This window comes from Somniosus microcephalus, chromosome 10, assembly GCF_052327205.1.
Source record: "Somniosus microcephalus isolate GS21.2 chromosome 10, FLI_Smic_1.0, whole genome shotgun sequence".
NCBI classification, from domain to species: domain Eukaryota; kingdom Metazoa; phylum Chordata; class Chondrichthyes; order Squaliformes; family Somniosidae; genus Somniosus; species Somniosus microcephalus.
The window spans coordinates 29,080,379-29,096,539 of record NC_140996.1 but is presented as its reverse complement, the minus strand read 5'-3'; the positions used below and the strand labels follow the sequence as shown (position 1 = coordinate 29,096,539).

Below are 16,161 nucleotides of genomic sequence, written 5' to 3'. Positions count from 1 at the left end.
ATCTGAACTACCTACTGCCCCATCTAATTTAGTGTCACCTGCAAACTTGGATGTGCAGCATTCTATTCCGTCATCCAAGTCATTAATAATTTTGGTGAAAAGTTGAGGCCCCAGAACAGATCTCTGGGGACCATCACTTGTCACATTTTGGCAATCTGAGTACATACCCTTTAGCCTCACTCTATGGGCAGGATTTTCATTGTGCCGTGGAGTTGGGATTGGAGGCGTGGGGGCGGGGTTAAAATCCCGAAATCAGGGGTCCCGACCCCTTCCCGCACCCAAACCCGCCTCCATGCCAGTTTCAAAGGAGGCAGGTACCCACCCCGCACTGGGACCCGCCTCCCTGAGGCGGAAAGGAGATTAGTGCCAATTAACTGCCTTATTAACAGGTAGTTAACAGGCAGTTTTAAGCCTAATCCCTATTTTTGATATTGAAGTGTGGAATTCCCGACGGCTCCAAACCACGCCAAGTTAGAGGAGTCGGGCCGTCGGGTTGAAGGATTTGGAGGGGTCGAGATGTCGGTGTTCAAGTGAGTGATGTGTGCATGAGTGCAAAGGTAAGTGTGTTTGGTGTGTCTAAAGTGATTAAATAAGTTTTACATACCTTTTCAGCCTTCCTTCCTTTAGGTCTCGGGAGTCCCTCATCTCACCGGCACAGAAAGCAGAATGGCTGCGAACTGTCAAAAGTGACAGCCTGCAGCTTACTGTGCAGGAGAGATTTCTAACTGAGTCTGTGGAGAAGGACTCAGGTTAGAAGTAAGACTGTCAGTGTTTGACAGCTTCAAACAGCTGTGAAACACTGATATTTCATCTGTCAAAAGCTCAACAGATGAAATTTCGGTCTGTGACATCGCCTGTTGCCGGGTGGCCCTTAATTGGCCTGCTGAGCCCACTGGGCGGGCGCAACAAGGTCAATCAAGTTAAAATCGTGTGGATTGGCCGCATCTCGATGGAGGCGGGACTACAACCCCAAAAGTTGTAGTCCCGCCTCCTACCCGACTCCTAGTTAAATTCCTGCCCAATGTCTCCTACCAATTTCCAACCCAAGTCAAAAGGTTACCTACAATTCAGTGTGCTCTCATTTTTGCTAATAATCTTCTGCGTGGAACCTTATCGCACGCCTTCTGGATGGACACGCCCTTGTCTACTTTATTAGTGACATGCATGATGCAAGCGCTCAAGGTCATAAAAAACTTTGAATCCAAATCATTTGATGTTGATTTACCATGTAATGCATCTGAACTACCAAAATGCATGTTTGACAGAATGGAAATGGTTTATAAAAACATAAATCTATTAAGATTGTTATCCATGAAGGAGTTCTCCATTAAAAAATGTGCAGCCTAATTATGCACTGTCCAGATTGTTATAATATTTTAACCCATATATAGTACTGTAATAATTATGAAAGTATGGATTTACCAATATATAAAGACATTGATTGATATTTGTATACACATTAATGTGTTTATTTTTTAATGAAAGTGAGGACGGTTGGACATGATCGCTCTGATCCAAATTTGTGATTTGCATCAACTTCCCATTAAAACAATGGGATTTTGTTGGAAGGGTCTGTTTTCAGATGCTCACCTTGTTTTCAATATGCAACTGAAAGTCGAGACTAGAGATGATTATAACTTATTAGAGACCAAGTTAGTTCACACTAGATGTACTGATTTGTTCGATCAATGGAAGAGCTCCTCTTTTTCGAGGAAGTGGGATAGTGGATAAGAATCCACATGTTTGCATGTCAGAAACTGTGTATTTTGCACAACTCAAGATCACAAGAGAAGGAAAATGCTGGATCAGTTCCCAAATTAAAATCTGGATGCTGAAGCAAACTGGATGGGTTGAGTTCCTTTTTCTTGTTCTTGCATGCTTGGCAGTGGCTAATAACCCACAACTAAAATTAAAGTAAAGTGCATTTAATAACTTTTTAATATACTAGTGGGTCTTCTGCGTTCAATAAAGGAGGTCAAAACCAAATATAGTCTTCAGGGAGATAATTGGACCAGAATACAAAGACACAATTCAGTCACCATTTTAAAGTTATTCTTCCTGTTCTTATTTTTATATACTTTGATTTGATTATTATTATTTATAGTTAAATAGTAAAACCTACAACAATTTATGAAGCAGAGACATAGAGCTACTTGGAGCATGGGAGCTTCTCTGTACTACTGTACAGACTGAGGAGCTAGGAAATGCAAAGGTGAGCCAGCACAGCACCACTACCAACAGGAGGGTGTAATTAAAGCATGGCATATGCAGTTAACATTACAAAATGTGGAAATATAAATTTATAATGGAAAAATTTGACAGTGGAAAGTAAGATTTTTTTAGACAGTAAGTACATGCAGACAAAAGATCTGGAATCCATTCTATAGATAGATATTTATCATCAGATGCAGCGATAAAGATTTCCTTATGCCCAATACTGAAATTTGGAAGACTCTGCTCTTTTCAACAAAAAAATGAAACTAAGACTATCTGAACATCAATCTCGCTGCTGCAAAACTTGATTGCGATCTATAATTTTTTTTAAACCTGGGGTTTACAAACAGTCTATGATTGATGCAGTTGCAGTTTAGGCAACGCAAAGTATGCTGTAAATTTCCAAACAAAAGGTTTTAAAGTCTTGCCTCTCACAGTGGTATACAGTCAGGAGGGAGTGGCCCTAGGAGTCCTCAACAGTGACTCCGAACCCCATGAAGTCTCATGGCATCTGGTTAAACATGGCCAAGGAAACCTCTGCTGATTCCCACCTACCGCCCTCCCTCAGCTGATGAATCAGTAATCCTCCATGTTGAACACCACTTGGAAGAAGCACTGAGGGTAGATAGCAAAGGCACAGAATGTACTCTGGGTGGGGGACATCAATGTCCATCACCAAGAGTGGCTCGGACTGGGCCTGCAGCAGGTGGTGAGAGAACCAACACGAGGGGAAAACATACTTGACCTGTCGCAGATGCATTTGCAAATTACAGTATTGGTGGGACTGACCACCGCACAGTCCTTGTCCCATCGTCACACTGAGGACACCCTCCATTGTTTTGTGTGGCACCACCACCCTGCTAAATGGAATAGACTCAGACCAGAGCGAGTAGGTCAAAACTGGGCATCCATGAGGCATTGTGGGCCATTAGCAGCAGCAGAATTGTATTCCACCACAATCTTAACCACATATCCCTCATATCTACCATCAAACCAGGGGACTAACCCTGGTTCAATGAGGAGTGTAGAAGAGCATACCAGGAGCAGCACCAGCCGTACCTCAAATTGAAATGCCAACCTGGTGAAGCTACAACACAGGACTACCAACTTGCTAAACAGTGCAAACAGCATGCTATAGACAAGAGCTAAGCAATCCCACAAACAATGGATCTGCAGTCCTGCCACATCCAGTCGTGAATGGTGGTGGAAAATTAAACAACTAACGGGAGGAGGAGGTTCCATGAACATCCCCATCCTCAATGATGGCAGAGCCTAGCAGGAGAGTGCAAAAGACAAGGCTGAAGTGTTTGCAACCATCTTCAGTCAGAAGTGCCGAGTAGATGATCCATCTCAGCCTCCTCCTGAGGTCCCCACCATCACAGAAGCCAATCTTCAGCCAATTTGATTCACTCCACGTGATATCAAGAAATGGCTGAGCGCACTGGATACAGCAAAGGCTATGGGCCCCGACAACATCCCAGCTGTTGCTGAAGGCTTGTGCTCCAGAACTAGCTGCGCCCCTAGCCAAGCTGTTCCACTCCAGCTACAACACTGGCATCTACCCGACAATGTGGAAAATTGCCCAAGTACGTCCTGTCCACAAAAAGCAGGATAATTCCAATCCGGCCAATTACTGCTCCATCAATCTACTCTCAATCATCAGCAAAGTGATGGAAGGTGTCGTCGACAGTGCTATCAAGCGGCACTTACTCACCAATAACCTGTTCACCGATGCTCAGTTTGGATTCCATCAGGACCCCTCGGCTCCAGACCATATTACAGCCTTCGTCCAAACATGGACAAAAGAGCTGAATTCCTGAGGTGATGCGAGAGTGACTGCCCTTGACATCAAGGCAGCATCAAGGAGCCCTAGTAAAATTGAAGTCAATGGGAATCGGGGAGAAAACTCTCCACTGGCTGGAGTCATACCTAGCACAAAGGAAGGTGGTTGTTGGAGGCCAATCATCTCAGCCCCAGGACATCATTGCACGAGTTCCTCAGGGCAGTGTCCTAGGCCCAACCATCTTTATCTGCTTCATCAATGACCTTTCCTCCATAAGGTTAGAAACGGGGATGTTTGCTAATGATTGCAGAGTGTTCGGTTCCATTCGCAACCTCTGAGATAATGAATCAGTCTGTGCCTGCATGCAGCAAGAGCTGGATGACATTCAGGTTTGGGCTGATGAGTGGCGAGTAACATTCGTGCCAAGCAATGACCAGCTCCAACAAGAGAGAGTCTAACCACCGCCCACTGATATTTAACGGCATTACCATCGCTGAATCCCTCACCATCAACATCCTGGGAGGGTGGGGGGGGTCACCACTGACCAGAAACTTAACTGGACCAGCCACATAAATACTGTGGTTACAAGAGCAGGTCAGAGGCTGGGTATTCTGCAGCGAGTGTCTCACCTCCTGGTTCCCCAAAGCCTTTCCACCATCTACAAGGCACAAGTCAGGAGTGTGATGGAATATTCTCTATTTGCCTGGATGAGTGCAGCTCCAACAACATTCAAGAAGCTCAACACCATCCAGGACAAAGCAGCCCGCTTGATTGGCACCACATCCGCCATCTTAAACATTCACTCCCTCCACGTGGCAGCACGGTGGCATAGTGGCTAGCACTGTTGCCTCACAGCGCCAGGGACCCGGGTTCAAATCCGGCCTCGGGCGACTGTCTGTGTGGAGTTTGCACATTCTCCCCGTGTTTGCGTGGGTTTCCTCCGGGTGCTCCGGTTTCCTCCCACAGTCCAAAGATGTGCGGGTTAGGATGATTGGCTATGATAAATTGACCCTTAGTGTTAGGGGGATTAAGTACGTGGGGTTACGGGGATAGGGTGGGATATGTGTTGGTGTAGGGGTTACGGGGATCAGGTGGGATATGTGTCGGTGCAGGCTCGATGGGCCGAAATGGCCTCTATCTGCACTGTGGGGTTTCTGTGACTGTGACCACTGGCGTACCATGTGTACTATCTACAAGATGCACTGCAGCAACTCGCCAAGGCTTCTTCCAAAGCACCTCCCAAACCCGCGACCTCTACCACCTAGAAGGACAAGGGCAGCAGGCGCTTGGGAACACCACCACCTGCAAGTTTTCCTCCAAGTCACACACCATCCTGACTTGGAAATATATCGCCATTCCTTCATAGTCGTTGGGTTAAAATCCAGGAACTCCATCCCTAACAGCACTGTGGGAGTACCTTCACCACATGGACTGCAGCGGCTCAAGCAGCTCACCGTCAGCTAATCAAAGGCAATTAGGGATGGGCAATAAATGCTGGCCTTGACAGCAAATCTTACATCCCGTGAATGAATAAAAAAATACCTCTACTTTTGCACCTTTTTAATGTTATTCTTCCTGCTTACCGTACTCCACACGTCACTGGTTGGGAAAAAGTTAACAAGTAATTTTTGCCACAGCTATAGCTGTTCTTCAGGCAGCTTCCAGCAGGTGCATGGGGAGTCCCAGGATCACACGTCTGAGAAATTTCCCTTCTTCCCTCTAAGCAAGTACGTAGCCGCCACTTAGCTACTTCACTAATGTCTCTGAACACATCAAGTGGGGAATCCCAGATACATGACTTGCTATAGTGTATGCAAATTATTTCGGGGAGGAGGAGAGAGGAAGATAAACCCTTGGCACGGTGCTGATCATGCAAGAGAAGATTTTTCAAATCCTACATTCTGCTTTCTCTGAGAATATTCTGAAATGTATATTTGCATGAATAAAATCCAAATGTTAAGAGTTTCATCATCACACAAATTTCACTGACCAATGTATTTTAATTGATGTGTTTGGTTGTACTGCACATAAATAAATGAATCAGGAGATGTTTAATCTGTAGAACCAATACTGGAATATAAAATCATATGAATCTGAAAATTTAGTAGTAGAGGCTTGGCTTGTTCAGTTTTTGTCCAATCAATACCTCAGTGTATTCTGGATTTGTTTCACACAGGCATTTCTACCAACATCTCACCTAGATTGAAAGCCATACCTTTCTACTTCCTCCTTAATCAGAATGCATCCACTTTTTTGAAATGACTTTCATAAATGCAATTCACTGTGCTTTATATTACAATGCAGATGTCAGAACAGCCTACAATTTCCACAATTTGAACTGAATTTAGTGATTTTAAATCTGCAGAGATATTTCTATCGTTTTTGTTTATATTGAGTTCAGGAACAAACAAATGATAGCCAACCATCTCACCAGAGAACTATACCAAATCACATTTACCAGGAAGGACCAAGGTCTAAGCTCCAGTTTGTGAGGAGTTAGCAAATCTCAGCTGTGGCAAAAAAAAAATAGGGGACTACAATTGATCTAAGTCCCGAGCCAAGAAAAAAAAAGCACGGTTTCCTAGTCTTCAAGGTTGCCCCACCAACTATAAGTGCATATCCGTGAATTAAGTTGAAACAGGGTCAGGCTCAACTGTGATGCACCTAATAGTCAAATAACATCCCCATCTTCGAGACTCAAAGTCCAGCCTAACACATTAAGAATGACAACTTCATTTAGGTACCAAAGGCCCAATGGTTATGCTCAGCATTCATCACCACTGCAGGAAAAGCTGTGGCTAACCAGACACTATAGGGTTAGTTAAAAACAGAAAATGCTGGAAAAACTCAGCAGGCCAGGCAACATCCGTGGAGAGAAATTAGAGTCGACGTTTCGGGTCGAAACCCTTTTTCAAAACTGGAAAGGAAATGAAATAGATCGAAGGCAAGGCTGCGATAGAACAAAAGAAGTAAAGAGACATTAAGAGGTATTCAAAACCAGACGAGATGGTAATAGGACAGTGGAGACAAAAGACGGCTCAGATTAGGTGTGAAGTGTACTGGCAGGATGAGACACAGCTGCCATGTGGGAGAGAGAAAAAAAAAGGAAAGGGGGGGGGGAAGGAAAACCCAAAACAAAGGGGTCTCCATCTCTGGGGATAGGTTATGGACCAATATTCACTACAAGCCCACTGACTCCCACAGCTACCTGGACTACACTTCCTCCCACCCTGCCTCCTGTAAGGACTCTATTCCATTCTCCCAGTTTCTCCGTCTCCGCCGTATCTGCTCCGACGATGCCACCTTCCACACCAGTGCTTCCGACATGTCTTCCTTTTTCCTCAACCGAGGATTCCCCTCTACCGTGGTTGACACGGCCCTCGACCGTGTCAGTTCTGTCTCCCGCACTTCTGCCCTCACCCCTGCCCCTCCCTCCCGGAACATAGAAACATAGAAGATAGCACGGTGGCATAGTGGTTAGCACTGTTGCCTCACAGCGCCAGGGACCCGGGTTCGAATCCGGCCTCGGGCGACTATCTGTGTGGAGTTTGCACATTCTCCCCGTGTTTGCGTGGGTTTTCTCCGGGTGCTCCGGTTTCCTCCCACAGTCCAAAGATGTGCGGGTTAGGTTGATTGGCTATGATAAATTGACCCTTAGTGTTAGGGGGATTAAATACGTGGGGTTACGGGGATAGGGTGGGGTATGTGTTGGTGTAGGGGTTACGGGGATCGGGTGGGATATGTGTCGGTGCATTTTTTTTTCCACCCCTTCGTTTTGGGTTTTCCCTCCCCCCACCCCCCCTTTCCTTTTTTGTTCTCTCTCCCACATGGCAGCTGTCTCTCATCCTGCCAGTACACTTCACACCTAATCTGAGCCATCTTTTGTCTCCACTGTCCTATTACCATCTCGTCTGGTTTTGAATACCTCTTAATGTCTCTTTACTTCTTTTGTTCTATCGCAGCCCTGCCTTCGATCTATTTCATTTCCTTTCCAGTTTTGAAAAAGGGTTAGACCCGAAACGTCGACTCTAATTGCTCTCCAGGGATGTTGCCTGGCCTGCTGAGTTTTTCCAGCATTTTCTGTTGTTATTTCGGATTTCCAGCATCTGCAGTATTTTGCTATCGTACTATAGGGTTAGTTAATGCATTAGCAAAGATCTGGAGGCCTTTTGACAAGAGTGTACAGAAGTCTGGCTCTTGGTTGAACTGTTACAAGTTCAATCAGATAAAAACTCTTTTTTTACTGTACAGCCCTAATTAGCAGCTGGAGTTTGGAGCCAGATTATTGACAGTAAACATACCAAGCACTCAATCTTGATACAAATTGCTAAGTACATCTGGATTTTCAGTTAAAAGAAAATCACTGTGATTAAGTGGGTCAGGTGGTCTTAAGATATGCTGGTAAGTTTGAGCCTGGGTTTTTAAAGTTAGTTTTCAGAAGTTATTTCAACAGTAATGAGAACTTTGAAGAAAAAAGATGTCTGTAAATAGAAATGCTAGATCATGTTCAACCTCAATTCAGAGAGGAAGAAGAAAGGTGTCTGTAGACCACAAACAACACTCGCTTGCCACTAACTCCATCTCTACCCGAACCATTCTCTCAAGCCAAATGGTCTGCAAGCTTGGCGCCCTGTTCAACCCTCAGCTGAGCTTGAAACCTCATATTCTGTCCATCAGCAAGACCACAAACTTCCACCTCTGCCAGCAGGCCTGCCTCCTGCCCTCCATTGGTAAAACTGTTAACAGGCTGTTATCATTTCCAGATTCAACGCTGTCTTTACTTGCCTCCCACCCACCCTCCTTAAAATCCAACTTGTCCAAAACGTTGTTACATGCATCCTGCCCTGCACCAATTCCCACTCAATCATCACCTCCATCTTTGCTGCCCTACATAGGCTCCTAGCCATTTAAATTACAATCTTCATCCTTGTTTCTTAAAATCACTCCATGGCTGCACCCCACCCTGTCCCACCAATCTTCTGAGCCCGATATCCATTCCTAAACACACTGTTCCTCTCGACTCTGGCTATCTCTGAATTTCCCCTCCTTGTGCTCCACCACTGATGACAGAATATTCAGTCACCCCAATCCTACTCTCTGGAATTTGCTCCCTAAAACTTTCCACCTCTCTCTTATTCCGTCAAAACCTTCTCAAATCCCATCTTTTCAACAGGTTTTTCATTATCCCTCCCAATCTCTCCCTGTCCAGTGCACCATCCATTTCCTTATGCCTACTGGATAGCACATTGGAATATTTCTTTACATTAAATGCCCTCTAGAAAGAAATTGTTTTTCCAAACTCAGTCCAGAGAGGAGTGCTTCAGACAGCTAAAGGTATAATTTAACAGCATAAATTCAGAAAGATGTTATGTGAAGTTAGGAAGAGGATAAACCCAGGAAAGAAAAGGACCAGAAGAGTTTTGGAATAGCTGCTCAACAGTTACACAAGCAAACAGATCATGTTTTCATATTAATGCCATCCAAGGTATAAACAGGAAGTCTACTGCTGCTACCAGTTACTTCACTAAATAAACCAAAAAAGGAGCTAAGCATGCACTGCAATCCTCAAAGCTGAATATTGCTGATACTCTATTATGCTGAATCCAGTTAAGGCTGTGATACATTCATTCTGAATTGAGTTATACGAATCGATCACCATTAACGTTGCATTATTGTAATTCATTGATCACCAAGAGATAGTAAAATGATTAACTGCATTAATTCTTCAGTCCGTAGTATCTTTGGAGTGAGCCAAGGGTTACAATTGATCTTCTAGTTTAGAATAATGTCACAAAGCACAAAAGCCAAATTGAGTGTCATATGTAAAATCTTTGTTTGACAAACTAAATCACAATCCATTATTCTTGCATTATTTTCAAGAAATCAAGCTCCATGGCACATTAGTCAAATAAATTGTTCAGAAAGGAGATTCTTGTTTTAGCAGCATTTCTCCCAAAAGGATTTCAAGTTAATAACGACTTAGCTTTTGAAATTCTATCTTCGCAGAAGAAATCTGACAGTGCAAGAAAGCCTGCTCTGACAGATCAGGTTATCAGTCACCAGCACCACCTGTCATCTGCCTCTGAACCAACTCCAGCTGCCTCACTCTGGAAGTACAGTTCAGGAGGCATATTAAAAAAACACGATCAACATCTCCTCCTTCTCCGCCCCCCACACACACGCTGTCAGCCACTGCTACTCGGTGCAATGGATTAGCAGAGTCCGGGGGGGGGAAAACACCAAAAAAAAACCTGTACAATATCCTGCCACTTTAAACAAAAAATGGAGAATTAAAAGGATTCTTGCATTTGTGGCTCGGTTCAAAAATAAAAATCAAGATTAGAATGTGCAGACCATTCCGGGAAAGGAGGAAGGCAGCAAAGAGAAGAGCGACAATAAACAAAAAATCCTCAGGGGAAGATTTACAAAGGCGCTCAGCAACCAGAGGGACATCGCACGGCTCGGCACGAATTGGTTGTTGCTTCAATCCCGCGGGACGTTAACTTGCATCGCTCCGGGTTCTGACACTGAATAAACCGGGTATAAATCGCTATGTCGTGTGTGTATACATAAGATTTGATGAAGGCAACCTCACCACTTGGTAGCGGCTGCAGGCCTGGTGATGCTCCATCATTGTCGCTCCCTCAGCGTCCGGCACACGGCGGTGGCGACGGCACAACACACACGGCCGATACCCACTCGGCGCCTCCGCCCAACGTCCGATTGCCTTTGTTCTTGACGCTGCTCAGAATCCGTTTGCTTTTTTTCCTTTTTCCCGTTCTCCTCCTCCCACCGGATTCAAAAACAACAATCTGCCTGAGCGAGCGAGTGAGTGAGCGGGCGAACGAACGGCTTGCGGATCCGACGCTGCGCGAGCCGTGCGGCGTTACGTCACGGCGCAGGCACGGCCTTTGTGACGTCACGGGCTGCGTCGCTTCCTCGGAACTTCCCCTGCTCCTCGCCGCTTGACGTCATGCGTTTTCCGCAGATGTAACAATGTGCTGAGTGGAGAAAGTGTCCATGCTTGGGGTTTGGGGTTTCTTCTCCCCCCCCCCCCTGCGGTTTGGAAACATTGCACATCGGGTGGGATAACGTTCCAAGGAAGTTATGATGCACCTTTAAACAACACTGGTTCTGACTCATCCCTGAGTATTGTGTCCAATTCTGGGGCACCAGCACGCTTTGGGAAGTGATGTGACTGCCTTAGAGAGGGTGCAGAAAAGATTTACAAGCATGGTTCCAGGGATGAGGGACTTCAGTTACGTGGATAGACTGGAGAAGCCGGGGGTTGTTCTCCTTGGAGCAGAGAAGTTTGAGAGGAGATCTGATAGAGGTGTTCAAAGAGGGGTTTAGATAGCGAAAAACTGATAGCGAAAAACTGTTCCCATTGGCAGAAGGGTCGAGAACCAGAGGACACAGATTTAAGGAGATTGGCAGAAGAACTAAAGGCGACAGGGGGAAAAACTATTTTACGCAGCGAGTGGTTATGATCTGGAACGCACTGCCTGAAAGGGTGTTGGAGGCAGATGCAATCGTGGCTTTCAAAAGGGAGTTGGATAAGTACCTGAAGGAAAAAAATTTGCAGGGCTACGGGGAAAGGGCAGGCGAGTGGGACTAACTGAAGTGCTCTTACAGAGAGCCGGCACGGGCTTGACGGGCCGAATGGCCTCCTTCTGTGCTGTAACCATTCTATGATTCTAATCATAGAACAGTACAGCATAGGAGGCCATTCGGCCCCATCGAGTTTGCTCTTTTGAAGAGCAATCAGTTAGTCCCACTCCCCCCTGCTCTTTCCCCATATTCCTGCAATGTTTTTTCTCTTTCAAGTATTTATCCATTCCCTTTTAACTCCATGTCCACCACCCTATCAGGCACAGCATTCCAAATTCTAACCACTTGTAAAGAAGCTTTTCCTCATGTGGCCTCTTGTTCTTTTGCCAATCGCCTTAAATCTGTGCCCTCTCATCATCAGCCATTGGAAACAGTTTCTCTTTATTTACTCTATATAAACCCTTCATGATTTTAAACACCTCTATCTAATCTCAGAGCCAAATTTACCCCCTCCCCCCCACCCCGAAAAAACAATAAATTAAAGTTAGCTAAAATTTAGTCATAAAAACAGAAAATTTTGGAAATCTGTGCTGCCTAACCTGCTGAGTATTTCCAGCATTTTCTGTTTTTTATTTCAGATTTCCAGCATCCGCAGTACTTTGCTTTTGAATTAAAGCTAAAGTTTAGTTAAGGTGCGCAGTTAAACGTGGAAATCAGGAAGTTGCTGTCCGAGTTACCCTGCTCCTCCACAGACTTCGTGACACTGGCACCTCGCACTTGGCATTGAAATCCATATAAGGGCGTGAAGTTTCTGTACTTACCCACTAGTTACCCACTAAACACACCAGAAAAAGTTAGGGCTGGTGCATTCAGGTGTAAGTGAATTTTTAATGGCGTGATTGGTCACAATTACTGCCCGACAACCTCTCTGGCCGTGAAAATTTAATTTTATAAGTGTGGAGTCTCATTTCTTCAGAGTTTAATTACATTGGATTGCATTGGATATACGGCACAGAAACAGGCCATTCGGCCCAACCAGCCTATGCCGGCGTTTATGCTCCACTCGAGCTACCTCCTGTCTTTCCTCATCCAAATCTATCAGCATAACCCTCGATTCCCTTCTCCCTCATATGCTTGTCTAGCCTCCCCTTAAATACATCTATACTATTTGCCTCAACCACTCATTGTGGTAGCGAGTTCCACATTCTCAACACTCTGGGTAAAGAAGTTTCTTCTGAATTCCCTATTGGATTTCTTAGTGACTATCTTATATTGATGGCCTCTAGTTATGCTCTTCCCCACAAGTGGAAACATTCTCTCTGTATCCACTTTATCAAAACCTTTCATAATTTTAAAGATCTCTATTAGGTCACCCCTCAGCCTTCTTTTTTCAAGAGAAAAGAGGTCCCGCCTGTTCATCCTTTCCTGATATGTATACCCTCGCATTTCTGGTATCATCCTTGTAAATCTTCTCTGCACCCTCTCTAGTGCCTCTATATCCTTTTTATAATATGGCGACCAGAACTGTACACAGTACTCCAAGTGTGGTCTAACCAAGGTTCGATACAGGTTTAGCATAACTTCCCTAATTTTCAATTCTTTACCTCTAGAAATAAACCGAGTGCTTGATTTGCTTTTTTTTATGGCTTTTTAACCTGTGTCGCAACTTTTCGTGATTTGTGTATGTGTACTCCGAGATCTCTTTTTTCCTCTACCCCACCGAGACTCGCACCCTCCAAGTAATGATGGTTCTGTATCTCAGCATGGCAGTATTTGCTCCCTCGATGCTTGCACATGTGGCAAAAAAGATCCAAGCACTCTGCATCAGGTTCATCTCAGGACTTGAGACGAGGCCCAACTTAGTCCCAGAAGGCTTCATTGCAACACAGTGTGTTGTCCTCTATATCCTGCTCAGGCTGTTGCTGCTGTTATGTACAAGCTAGGCTATTCAAATTCAGTTGGACCTATTCCACAGCAACTAGCATCCCTGTATGCCTGATTTATATGGTCCAGAAGTGGGAACAATGCAAATCAGGCGGACATAATGGAAAATAGGGAATAAGATGGTATTTCCACCTCATTTGCATGCAACTGCCTAAAATGCGTAGGTGCTTCCTGAAGCCACCGAAAATGATGGCAGAAAATAGGGCGGGTGCAAAAGTTAGTAGTGGTTTGGCATAAAGGATCTCTGCCCTATTTCCTGATTAGAGTTGCTTGATTTGCAGCCCCAGGACATCGCTGCATGAGTTCCATGGGCACTGTCCCAGGCCCAATGCTCCTTAGCTGCTTCATTGAGAACTTCCCATCATCCTAAGGTCAGAAGCGGGGCTGTTCACGGATGATTGCACAGTGTTCAGCTCCATTGTCTACTACAACCACTTTCCATCATCTGTTTTCTCAGCATATGTTTTTCAGCAAGTATCAAGGATTTTACAAATCATGTTGGGTGCTATATAAATACAAGTTGTTGTTATGTGTGCTTCAGACATTGTCTTTTATGGAGCAATAGAAGGAGTTGTTAGTTTGTGGCTACATTCTAATTTTCTTGGGGGATGGTCTGGGTGTGTGTGAAAGAAAGAACTTGCACTTTAGCACCTTTCGCAACCATCTCAGGACGTCTCAAAGAGTTTACAGCCAATTAAGTACTTTTATGAGCATAGCATGGTCCCATAAACAGCAATGCGAGACATGACCAAATAATCTATTTTTAGTGATCTAGTTTGAGGGATAAATATTGGCCAGGACACCAGGAGAACTCCTTTGCTCTTCTTCGAATAGTGCCATGGGATCTTTTACGTTCACCTGAGAGAGCAAACAGGGCCTCGGTTTAAAGTCTCATCTGAAAGATGCCACCTCTGATGCACTGAAGTGTCAGCATAGATTGTGTGCTCAAGTCTCTGGCATGGTACTTGAACCCACGACCTTCTGACTCAGGTGGGAGTGGTACCACTGAGCCAAGGCTGACATTGATTACGCTCAATGTGAAGCACCTTGGGTCATTTTACTTCGTTAAAGGCGCTATGAACTGGTAAGATCAGCTATGATCTCAGACGAAGATCAGCCATGATCTCATTGAATGGCGGAGCAGGCTCGAAGGGCCGAATGGCCTACTCCTGTTCCTATCTCTATGTTTCTATGTTTCTATATTAAAGCAAGTTGTTGTTATTTATAAGTGTGTGATGCATTTAGGTTATATGAGCTTCCAAGAATTGGCTCGAGACCAATGTTTCCTGTAAGCCTCGCACCCAAAAAAATAAGAGGGAACATTGCTCGAGACTGCTTGGTATTTCCTGAGTTTCAGACAGCATCTGTACATCAGTCTCTATGACACGTATATGTCCCAGAAATATTTCACCTACATGTTTGTTGTGGGCAGGGTTGTGCTCTACCATAGGCATGAACAGGAGCAAATGCATTGTCTTTGGAGAGCTAGAGGCCAGAGGTGAACTCAACAATCTGTTGTCAACAGGAGCAGAAAACCACTCCTGACATACAAAAGCTAAATATAATAAGCAGGGAAACAAGCCAGGAAAACAGTACACACCTTACAACATGTGCAGACCAGGCACAACAATTAGGAATGCAGAGGGCAAACTAACCTCTAAACCTCGAAGTAGGCTGACTTCCCATCCTCCACCCTGCATAAACATAGAAACACAGAAGATAGGAGCAGGAGTAGGCCATTCGGCCCCTCGAGCCTGCTCCGCCATTCAATAGACGAGAACTAGGGGGCATAGTCTAAGAATAAGGGGCTGCCATTTCAAAACTGAGATGGGGAGAAACTTCTTCACTCAGAGGGTAGTAAATCTATGGAATTTGCTACCTCAGAGAGCTGTGGAAGCTGCAACATTAAATAAATTTTAAATGGAGATAGACAGTTTCCTAGCAGATAAGGGAATTAGGGGTTACGGGGAGAGGGCAGGGAAGTGGACGTGAGTCTAGATTCGGATCAGCCATGATCCTATTGAATGGCGGAGCAGGCCCGAGGGGCCGTATGGCCTGCTCCTGCTCCTACTTCTTATGTTCTTATGTTCTTAATGCGATCATGGCTGATCATCCAAATTCAGTACCCGGTCCCTGCTTTCGTTAATGGAGGGTCCTTCGCTCGTTCTTCACCCCTGACCCTTCCCTCATCCTTTACCCCCACACCCTCAACCATACCCTCACCTTTTACCCCTGACCCTTCCCTCAACCCTACCCTCAGCTTTTACCCCTGACCCTTCCCTCATCCTTTACCCCACACCCTCAACCCTACCCTCCCCTCATCCTTTACCCCCACACCCTCAACTTCAGCTCATCCAAAAATATGCTGCTCGTATCCTATTCGACACCAAATCCCACTCACCCTGTGCTCTCCCTGACCTACATTGGCTCCCAGTCCCCCAATGTAATTTCATCGTCTCACCCCACCCTATCTCTGTAATCTTTTTCAGCTCTACAACCTTCTGAAAACTTGGCGTTCCTCCAACTCTGGCCTCTTTTGCATCTCGAAATCCCTTCACCCCATCATTGGTGGCTGTGCTTTCAGCCATCTAGGCCATAAGCTCTTTAACTCACCATCACCTCTTGTAGCAACAAGCTCGGTGGCAGCCCTCTATACATAATAGGCCCAA

General features: G+C 45.1%; 1 protein-coding gene across 2 annotated transcripts in view; it reads right to left on the bottom strand.

Annotated features, from left to right (window-relative positions):
* Positions 1 to 10,898, bottom strand: part of ndfip2 (Nedd4 family interacting protein 2) — a 110,146-nt gene extending 99,248 nt beyond the window's left edge. Inside the window, exon 1 of one of the 2 annotated variants that reach the window (XM_085998548.1) lies at positions 10,593 to 10,898. In XM_085998548.1, coding sequence (XP_085854674.1) covers positions 10,593 to 10,631 — 39 coding nt within the window. In that variant the 5' untranslated portion in view covers positions 10,632 to 10,898. The remainder of the gene's footprint in view (positions 1 to 10,592) is intronic. The other variant, XM_085998549.1, reaches the window with a different exon arrangement.
* Positions 10,899 to 16,161: the final 5,263 nt, after the last annotated feature.